Here is an 11,696-nt window from a genome sequence, read left to right as displayed (position 1 = left end):
ACGCTTGCCAATGTATAATTTCAACCATCAATAAGTTTAATTGCCGATAAACAAAAATTATAAAAAATATATATTCGAAAAATATACATTCAGACGAATCTAACAAGATCTCACATGAATATGTTTTTTCTTAACTATAAATCACCAAACATAAACTAAGTAGAGTTGGTGAATAGTATAAAAGTCAAACTGTTGCAAGTAAAAAGAAACGGAGGAAGTATGCTAAAATATTTAAGCTAGTGTTTTTCTATTAGCAAGGATTGGTAGATCATGTTACAAGCATAGTTGATCATAAAGTTTCAAAAGACCAACAAAACATCCACATTCCACCCCTTACACCTTACGATACTTACATAGAACACAAAGGAGTCATTCAAGCAAAATAGTAAAAAGTTAACACGTGTCTTATTACCAACTGAAATATAAAGTAACACATTTATAATTGGTCAAAACCAACGATTACAAAGTTAACGAGCCAAACCAAGACCGAACATAAGTAAAGCTCCAACCGAGCTTAAACTCGAGTAGTTCACGAGCAGGCTTCGCTCATTAGTCATTAAACAAAACCCCTATCAAATAGGAATAGCATTACTAACAGAAGGATAAACCACAGAAGCAGGATGACCCATTATCTTACGACCTTTCATATGCTTAAAAGGGTACACCAACAACCCCACTGGCCACTCCACCACTGCCGCCACAGCAAACGCTAAGAACCCTACTGTGGGACCCACTATTTTGCACCTACAAGGGTTACTCCTGGTCCCACACTCCACACATATTGGAACCCCCAAAATTGGCATCTTTTTTTTTTTTGGTTTCTTTGGAGCAAATGATCGAACACTTGATGTGCGTGAGAATTTTTTTTGGAGATTTTAAAAGTATCTAGCAATAGAAGGTACAAGGAATTCGTAAAAAAGACAGATTATGAGAGTGATTTTTCTAAATATGATGAAATTATAAGCTAAACGTAACATGATTTTATAGATTGATGATGATGAAGAAGATAAAGTTTATTGTTTATTGGGAGTTTTGAGGTGTTAATTCTTTTTTTCTGGGTTTTGGATTCGATATTTTAGGGATTTTAAAAGAGGCGGTGCCAGGTGTCGGATAACTAGAGCTTTATCTTGTAAACGTGTCACTTGCTCGTCGTTCTGAATTTCGCCCTTTCTGGAAATATCTTTTTGCCATTGAATTAGAAATGATAATAATAATTTGACCTTTAAAGTTTGAACAAAAGTTTGTACAAAATGGTTGAGGGTGGTGTTATCCAAAGGCCCAATATCAATGATAGTTTTATTGTTTTAAGCCCAAGATTTTGGTGTGTTTGAAATTGGGTTGTAGCAATGTCTTCGTTGAGATTGGATTGATGTCCAAAGTTCTAAGTGTGAAGTAATTGTTGTCATCTTCGTTATTAAGAGCATGTTTGGTTCAAGTGTTACGGAATAAAAGAAAAGGGCATTAAATTGACAAGTGGAATTGTACCAAAATTTGTTATCTTATTGAGTGTTTGGTTCGAGCTTTGCAATGAAAAGGGAAATGAAATCATTACTACAATAAATTGATTTTGTTACTTGAGTGAGGGGGAGGGAAGGTAACAAACTAGCGCAATCCATTATCACTAAGTAATAGTAATGGATTGGGGAGAGGTTGAATCAAAAAAGAAAGGGTATTTGATTTTGTTTTTTATAGCCCAAAATTGTTGAACTAAACATGCTCGGAATAGGTATCTGACTCAGTTTCTTAGAACCCGAAATTGATGAGCCTAAAAAGCTCTAATTGTTGTACTAGTTGGTAATAACTTACATTATTAACATAACAACTTGAAGAAGTCGATGTTTAGTAAAAGAAAATACTTTAATTGGTTGGATTAGCAAAAGGAAAAATTGATTTTATCAGTCCCAACTATGGGCGCCCTGATAAAAACAATCCCAACTTCGATTTATTATTGTTCAGTCCCAACTTTTGGGGGTATTTTACAATAATGGTCCAGGTTAACCAGTAACCGGTTTAAGAGGTTACCTCCCCTTCCCACCTCCCCTTCCCCCTCCCTTGCCACCTCCACTCCCCTCCCTGCTCTAACCCCCCCTTCCCACCTCCCCTTCCCCCTCCCTTGCCACCTCCCCTGCTCTAACCCCCCTCTCTCCCCTAACCCACCACCCCCAACAACCCCATAGCCCCAACACCCAGCCCCCCTCCCCCTCCCGCCAGTCGCACCGCCCCCCTCCCCTTCCCCGCTAGTCGCGCAACCCCCCTCCCCTTCCCCGCCACTCGCGCAACCCCCCTCCCCTCCCCGTCCCTTCGCGCACAGTCCTCTTCGGCTCTTCTCAGTCGTCGGTCTTCATCTCCTCTCACTCAGCCCTCGTCGAGTCGTCGCCTCCTCTCGGTGTTCGCCTCGTCGCTTCGCCGCCTCGTCACCGTTGCAGCGACGTTTGCGGGGAAGGGGAGGGGAGGGGGGTTGTCGGCGGTTGCAGAAGAAGGGGAGGGGGTGTTACGGCAGTTGCAGGGGAAGGGGCTGCGGAGGGTGGGGAAAGGGGGAAGGGGTGCGACAGTTGCTGGGGAGGGGACTGCGGGGGGTGGAGGAGGGGTGGTGGCTGCGGGGAGGGAGCTGGTGGTGTTGGTGGTGTTGGTGGTTTTGGGGGAGGGGGCTGGGTAGCAGGGGAGGGGGTTGGGTGGCAGGGGAGAAGAGGAGGAGAGGGAGCAGTGAAGAGAGGAGGAGGAAAGAGGAAGAAGAAGAGTTTACCTGCTACAGCAGGTTAGAAACCTGCTGGGACCATTATTGTAAAATACCCCCAAAAGTTGGGACTGAACAATAATAAATTGAAGTTGGGACTGTTTTTATCAGGGCGCCCATAGTTGGGACTGATAAAATCAATTTTTCCTTAGCAAAATCAAAATTGAACTATATTCTACTTTGCAAGTTACTCCACAAGTTACTTTTTCATCCCTAAAAGCTATATTAGCCTTTACAAAAACACTACCATTTGCTAAATAGGATTGTCTTAAAAATTTACAGGGTCTTGTTCTAAAATGAAAAATTGGGCCCATTCTTTCTCGTTAGTAAGAAAAAAGAATGATATGAAGTGTTTGTCGTTTACGGTGTACAAAACATCATACTTTTTCAAATTAAGCCCTAAAAAACTAATTTTTTTAGGAAGGACCTGTGCAAAGGGGCTCTTTACACCGCCACAACTACGACCCCGTCTGTAAAGCCTAAAAACGTACTTTTTGGGTGTTTTTTCACCGCAAATGTTTGAACTCAGCAGCGCTATTCGAATTTTTTGGAACATAATAACCCAATTATTGAATTCTTTATAGGGTTCAGGCGTGCAATTCAGCAGGGGAAGGGAATAGGGAGGGGGCTTCGGGGGTGGTGGAGAAGGAAATGGGGGGCTTCAAGGGTGGTGGGGAAGGGGAGGGGGGCTACTGGGGTGGTGGGGCAGTGGGGGAAAGGGGAAGGGCTAAGCTAAGGGGTGGGGAGTGGTGGTTTGGGTAAGGGTTAGGGTTAGAGTATTAGATAAGGGGTTAGGGTTTAAGGTTGTTAATTAACGTTAGGAGGGATTAGGAGTTAATGACTAACGTAAGTCTAACACCATTAGTCAAAAGGCTAATTTGATGTATTTTTTGAAAATTGAAGGTTATATGATGAATTTGGAAAACTTGTAAGAGTATACGGTGTAAAAAAATAATAATATTAGGAGTATATGATAGAGAAAACCATATTATTAAACTTATGACTCACGCGGTATTAGTGATAGAAACACAACGAATGCACGCTATTTCCAGTGGAATTTAATAAAGGGAATGCATGACAACATCAATACATATCCTACAAATTCCTACTTGTTGTGACTTGTGAGTAGATTACGCCATTAGGGTACAATGATAAAGCAGGTAATATGTAGGCGTTGTTTTGTTAAAGAGTTGATAATCTTGTAGAATCTTCGGATTTGGTAAGCAGTGGCCTATGATGACTTCTGCCCAGCTGTTACGTGGTCATGCTTGAACAGCATATAATAGTATTTGGATTTTGGTGAACCACCACATTGTGTACAACTGTCTTCTTAGCTCATGTTTCTTTTAACTGCATCATTAATATAAATTTTTACTAACCACAAATATCTTTCATCACATATTGACGAAAACTATAAGTAATTATATAATAAAAATATATATTAAGACGAATCTCTCAAAATTATATGTGTATATATATAAAGATACTTGTAGGTTTGATGACAACTTTCTTACTTCTTGAATGCACTCTTCACAGTATGCAAGTTGATGGGTTTCGATTTCAAATGATATTCATTTTTACAGAAACGATAGTTGATGGTTCAATAGATACCATACCCATACGATATTTGTACCCTTTGGCTTTAATAACATCTATAGTGTATTTATGAAACTAGGGGTATAAATGAGATAAGACAATTCGCGAGCTACTTGAGATCGACTTGGTCAGAACTCGGTCAAAGCTCGACTCGAGTGAACTTGAATCGAACTTGATCTTGACTTGAGATGTTGGCGAGTCGAGTTGCACAACTCGATACTCAACTCGAGAACTCGTGAGAAGCTCGATTATCCAATTATCAATAGCAAAATACCCAAATTTAACAATTTTCTACCTTATGATTGCTTTTAACATGAACCACTTGCAAGCACCAAAAATCTACTAGATAAAAGCTCGACTTGGTCAAAGCTCAATTCAGTCAAAACTGGACTCAACTCGAGCTCGACTCGAAATGTTAACGATCCGATTTGAGTAAGCTAAACTCGAACTCGACTTGCATCATTTTACACCGCTGTAAAGCAACATTTATCATTTATGCACTAATTAACATTAGTTTTTAATCATGAGGAGAAATTTTCATCATTTGGAACTATATGTACTAGTTACTCTATTAGCTAGTTGTAGTTTGTAATTTTGTAAATATTATATCCTTGAAATGTTGCTAATGAACAAAAAAAAACTCCTAAGAATAAAATTTATTCATCAACCATAAGATAAAAAAGGGGAAGAAAGAAGATAGGGAAGTATGGATGAGACTTTGCAACAGAGAAGAGGGAGAGAGAAAAGTTTGGTTCACAAAGGAATATATGCCCAAGCTGGCAGTAAGATCATAAAGTTCTTATATAAGTACCAAAAGGAAAGAAGTTATGGCTAAGAATTGAAATTCTTTCTCTTTTTCTATGTTCTACAAAAAAGAAGCATTTGATTCTGTTGTAATGCAAACTTTTTGTGTCACCGAAGGCTTCCTAGTTCCTACTTCAGCTGCTTAACTTGCACAAGGTAAAACTAGAATTCACAATTTTTCTACTCAAGAGGTCTCTTGTCAGATCTTTTAATCTAGTTATAATACTAACTTTATATGTATTTTGTTTAATTATGTACCTCTGTACAACTTTATAGTCTAGTAAGGATTTTGTAGTATAAACTTTTTATAGATTTCTTTTTTTAATTTTTTGCAACTTATCTATCTATCTATCTAAAATTTGTATTATTTATTGGTGTTTGGTTAAGAGAGCTTTGAGGTAAAAAGATAGGTTTGGGATATAGATGATTAAATCAACTCGACCCGAATTTTGGACGGTTTTGGACAATTTTTTCCGGCTCGGCCCGATTTTTTATACTTTGGGACGGGTTTTGAGCAACACAAAAAATGACTTTCTAATCTATTTTTCCAGCCAGATTTGACCCAGAAGCCCGAACTTTTTGGTCTGAAATACCGGGCTTTGGACACAAAATTTTGGCCTGACCGAGCCAGCCAATGGGAAATTTTTTAAGGCACGACCCAACTCAGTCCATGATCACCTCTAGCTTTGAGATGAATATAGAGGTTTGACTAGTCCAAACATCTATGGGAGTGTTTGGTTGAGATAGGATTGAAAGAGAGGTCTGAGCCCAAAATACTAACTTTGAAAAATTCACTAATACTAGGAGCTATTTAGAAGATAGGTTTGTAAATTTAGTTCTGTAATGACCAATATATCATAAAGTTGGTCAAATTTACCAAAAAAAAAAAACTCCACCAATAAATTATTACGATATCCTTATTGGTAATTTCACCTAATAAAGTATCGATCAACTAACAACTATCTACCAAGCACTTTCACACAAACATATAGTCAAACCAACTAATAAAATAAGCTAACCGCTAACAGCTAATGCAAATAGCTAATCGCTAACAACTAACCTCTAATTGCCAAACAGGACTTATATATATGCTAGGTATGCTATAACTAAACAAAGTATATACTTGCTTCGATTTTTAAAGGATATGCTACATTTTGCCAAGGGGTAACTTTAAGCATCAATATCTTTAGTTATCTATGAGTTTTATTATAAAAATTGATATTTTGTAAATAATCATGAATCAAAATCCAACAATCTCTTACATATTCAACTTTCTTGTTTATATAGTTTGAAATTCTGGTGAAAGTTAATACATGAATAATACATATTCAACTTTCTTGTTTATATAGTTTGAAATTCTGGTGAAAGTTAATACATGAATAATACAAAAGTCAAAATATCGCAATCTTTAGAAAACATAGACATTATTCTTTTTCTTTTTGTATAAAGATAAACAAAGTATAATTATGTATGTAAGCTTAGAGCTAGTACTAGTACTCTAGTAGTATTTATTTTCTATCAAGTTTAAGAATGAAGAATAATGCCAGCCTCAAACTTTCTGTCACATGGACAAAATTAGAGTCCACTCATTAAATTAAAATTTCTATGGCTTGTATACATCATTAACTCATTAACATGTCATGTTTGAAGTTCCCATATTGTATTATTATATTATCTCAATCAATCACATGAAAATCAATAATTAATTAAGCTCTCACCAACAATTTAGGAGTACTTCTTATTACAAGGCCTACCTTTCAATATCACAAACCAAATGTAAGTGTAAGTCCATTGCCATTAAATAAGCCTAAATCGGATCAATTTCGTGTGAAAGTAAAGTTTGCAATTTCAGTCAAGGGATCGATTTCTTCAATTATAACCGTCCCATTAATCATTTAATCATGAAGTGCAACATTCTGGCCGACCATATATATACACTAGTGAGATTTGAAGTCAATAATAATGCCGGTTCATTCATAGGAAGGAATCACTTCACATGGCTTTCCTAAATGATCATCTCTACATCCATTTCACTTTTTGTATGTTTTGTCAATTATTCACATCCTTTGCCACAATTATTTTCATCTCTACATGAGAATTAGAAAGTAAAAGGGTGGTAATTAAGTCTTTCGATTTACGCAGGACCGTTCCAAACAATATAGAGGCCGTATGCTATTCAATAATATGAGAGCCCTAATTTTTTTTTTTGGAGTGACCTTGAAACTTTTTTTTTAATCAAAGCAAAAATGCAAGATATGTAGAATAATATTTTTAAAGCATTTGTAGATAATACGTAATATGTTAAAATTGTCTCACACAACACAAAACTCAAGAAATAAATCAGTACTGTAAACTACCGAGTATGACATAAAAAGAAATAAAAAATCAAATTCAACCTCCTAGTCTCCTTCCTATATGTATTCTTGTTCTTATAATAATAAATTCTCGTCATTCTAACAATCTTTGAGTCTAAGAATTCAAACATTCGAAAACGAAAAAGCAATTCTACTTTCTCACATTCTGTTTTCAAATTCCATATGACACAATCCGGCAAATTTTGAGTTGAGTTGGAGACTTGAGCTGAAATTACGAAGAAATCATGAAAGTAAACCACCAAAGATATTAATTGCAAGTTATATTTTTTTTTATATATTTACTCTGTATAAATCCTAATTTCATGGAGAAAAACCAATGAGAATTTTTCAGAGAAAGATAAGGAAGATACTCCGTAAAACGTATCAGCATTAATCTTGCATGCCATTCAATGTCGAACACTTTAATCCTTACTTTTTACTGCCTGTTGGGTTATAGCTTTGATGGAAGACGAAGATCATGTTTTTTTCCAAAGGAAATTGGGCTTCTAGAAAATTTGGGGCCCTTGAATTTATGAGGCCCTGTGCTAATGATCTGTTTGCACATGCCATTAGCCGGCCTTGTATTTACGGTGGAGGTTGGGTAGGTTGTACTCTAAATGTATTTTACAAAGTTATCGTCGTAATTTTTCTTATGAAAAAACAAGAAATCATAGGTATAGAGAGATGTATGACCTATATGGTATCATAAAGGGTTATATATACATGTCTTTCGAGTTCTTTATTCTAGAAGTGGCGATCGAGTTGCTCTGTCATTTCGAACATGTACAATTTGAATTCACTCGATTGAGATCATATTGAGGTGATAAAAATCTCAATTCTATTAGGTTAAAGTAACTTTAAGTCAAATAATATCTCAATGTATTGATTAGATTTCATGAAAAAACAATCACTCATTGTCATCATAATTTTCTATACTAATTTTCCAATTGGAGTAATACAAATACTGATTAATCTTGACAAATCTAATTTGACCTCTCCTTTTTGTTTTAACATTGGTCCGACCAACTCGTTCATCGTGTAGTAAAAGTCACAACAAAACATCCTAATCCAGCTTCTTATAACTGATTGATACAACTTCACATTCATAATGATCTCTTAAACATTATAGTAATTTGTCAACCACATGAAAAATTGAAAATCATCATCCACACACATACATAAGTCGATCACTAATTAGTCATATACTACGCGTACAACCAAAACCACAAAAGAAAGAAAAAGAACCTTCCACCCCCACTATCACTTTAGGAAATTCTCTCTTGCAAAAAAGTGAAAAGTCCACCTACCAATATGACCATTATATTACTCATATAACTTGACCTCAACACACACTTCCTTCCATGCACCTTCATTAACGTACAACAACCTAAAACTTCGCAATTTTTTTTCTTCCTTCTCTTTTTTACTTCATTTGAATGCAACAAAAATGTATTCAATCCAAAGAAAACTCCACAACCATCTTCTACTTGTTATATTTTTTCTAATCTCAATTTCTTGTCAAAAAGCACAAGAAATTGACTCACCAATTCCTGACCCTAGCATAAAGTGTGACACTTGCCCTTGTGATACATGTCCTGAACCACTCACCCCACCGCCACTGCCGCCACCACCACCGCCTCCGGAAGTTCCAATATGTCCTCCGCCACCACCACCACCATCACCACCACCGCCATCGCCACCACCGCCGAAGGAGCCACCGTGTATTCCTTGCATGAGCGCCCGGCCACCGCCGCCGAGGTTTTACTACACTCCGAATAACAATAACAACTTGTATGTGACTGAGTATAATTACTCAGCTGGTACTAGAGCTAAGGTTGTTATGAGTCTTGTGATGATGTTTTTAGTTGGAGTTACATTGTTTGAAGGGAACATATTTTTATGATAAATAAAATATATGATGGGTAAGTCATAAGTGTAGATTATTTTAGGAAATTGATGTTGGGATTATAACTTCTCATTTCTAGCGTTATTCTGAATTCTGATCTTAATTCCACTTTGTTAATTAGTTGAACTTAATCAATTTAATCATTTGGTGATGATTGGATCGTGTAACTTTTTGATTTTTCATATTATTTGATCATGTAGTTCTCTTCTATAATGAAATTTAATTCTTATTATTTTTCTAAAGAAACTTTTTTGGCATGTGAGAGCACAAGAGCAATATAGACGAGATCAAATTTCAAGTCTTAAGATCAAATCTTGAGTTCTTCCTTGATACCACCGCATTTCATAGTAAACTTTACCAAATAATCTAGCTGTCATTCATCATAACAACATTCTCAAAGCATTAATGTTGCTTGCATTATGTATACTAATATATTTGATTTTTTTGATATTCTTGTCCCTATCAAAAAGGAAAAGGAAAATGAAAAAAAAAATCATGCTTAATAAGACAAGGGAAATTATATATACGTAACGTAATAACTGCAACAAATGGATATCATATATGAGGTATATAATATTTGTTTGTTGCGGTTATTGTATTACGAAGGATTTTTTTTGAAGTGGGGAATAATTTCATATTGTGCTTGATGGAGAAGAAAAGAAGTGGTGGAGGAAGAAAAGGTAGATTCTATTCAAGTTCTATCAATAATGGAACAAAGAAAGTTGTTAAGGTGCATATAAGAAATTGGGTGGCAAGAATTCTTTGGTCAGAAGACATATAGGTTAGATTGCCGTGAAAGCAAGTTCCGCCATCATTTCTCTGCCTAATTTGTGATTGAGATCATGGTGCATATGCATAGTGTACTATCCTAGTATGTCAATCATATATTTGTATACATATTGATATGGTTACAAATTTTAAGTGTTAGTTGATTTATCTATTTATAGTAAGTGTTACATTACAATTGAGCAAGGGGCAGAGCATGCAACTTATTATGAGCATTATGCATGTATGGAATATGAATTGTGGTTGATTTAACCAAGGATGTCTTGACCTAGTGGTTAAGCTAAGGTTGAGGTGATGTGAACGATAGATCATAGGTTCAAATGACCTTTCCCCTTTTGTGTATTTTGTACTGCTTTCGTGGCGCCAATGGATAAAAAAAAAACGATGGTTGATTTTGGTACACAAATTATATTTTATAAGCCACTTTATTCTAAATCAAAAATATAAGTTCTATAACTTTGAATTTTTTTAGTTTCCATTCACCTAATTTAATTTGTTTGCTCCATAGCTTCAAGTCTTAATATCGTCCTCATATATTTCTTTTGTAGACAAATACATGTAATGATGTTGGTGGATAATTTATATTACCGGGTTTTACGCGCATACCACCATCCATCTATAACTTCAACCAATAAAACCCCCTCAGTTACTCATAAAAATGGATTCCATAGCTAAAGTAAATTAGCTTTATGAAGTGCATATAACTTTAGTACGCTCTCATTTTTTGGCATCATTCACATGTTTTAATCTTACCATAGTTTGTGATTAATTCGTAAATAAGAATATAATCATATAAATTTTGTTAAATTCGTCTCAACATACATTTTTTTAAAATATTAATTTTTCATAATTACATCGCATTCTACATAATTATGAATATCAATAATTAAAATTTTATATTGACAAGATTGAAAGTTAAGTGTATAAATTACAAAGAATTGGAGGCTGTGAATTGTGATTAGTTAAGAATATATAGCACAGGTATACATCACCATAACATGTTTGCACATGTATCATCTAAATTCTAACCTTCTAGTTCAAAATATACCCACAAACCTGTGACCCACAACACGTATGACTATAATATTCTCCATATTTATCAAAGTTGCGTAAATCGGTCAATCGTCAAATGTTTATTTGATGTCTCATCAATATTATTCATAGTCTCAAAATATACTAATATACTACCTCCGTTTCAAATTAATTGTTACACTTTGACATTTTATACTATTCACAAATTGCACTTTGACTCTCGTTTGTGATTTATACGTGAATAAAAACATAGTCGTGTGGGATCTTGTTAGATTCGTATTAGTATGTATTTTATTAATATGTACTTTTTATAATTTTTACAAATACAAAACTAAAGATATATATCCTCAAAGTTCTGCATCGACATGCGTGAAAAGTGTAAGTGTACTAATATAGAAGTTTTTGATGAATTGTGTCGTTTGTTTCAACTAGGGGTGAAAGTTCGGTGTACGGTTTAGATTAGGGCCTAATCCAATTCGATCTT

The 11,696-nt window shown here is 35.4% G+C and overlaps 1 protein-coding gene across 1 annotated transcript; it reads right to left on the bottom strand.

Annotated features, from left to right (window-relative positions):
- Positions 1 to 218: 218 nt before the first annotated feature.
- On the bottom strand, positions 219 to 1,059 carry LOC104906731 (uncharacterized). Its single transcript, XM_010695531.4, has one exon. It carries the CDS (start codon positions 801 to 803, stop codon positions 573 to 575), a length of 231 nt encoding a protein of 76 aa, XP_010693833.1. The 5' UTR covers positions 804 to 1,059; the 3' UTR covers positions 219 to 572.
- Positions 1,060 to 11,696: the final 10,637 nt, after the last annotated feature.

This window comes from Beta vulgaris, chromosome 2 (genome assembly GCF_026745355.1).
Source record: "Beta vulgaris subsp. vulgaris cultivar EL10 chromosome 2, EL10.2, whole genome shotgun sequence".
In the NCBI taxonomy this organism is placed as follows: domain Eukaryota; kingdom Viridiplantae; phylum Streptophyta; class Magnoliopsida; order Caryophyllales; family Amaranthaceae; genus Beta; species Beta vulgaris.
Note: the sequence above shows the minus strand (reverse complement) of the source record. Positions and strands in the feature narration are given on the sequence as shown.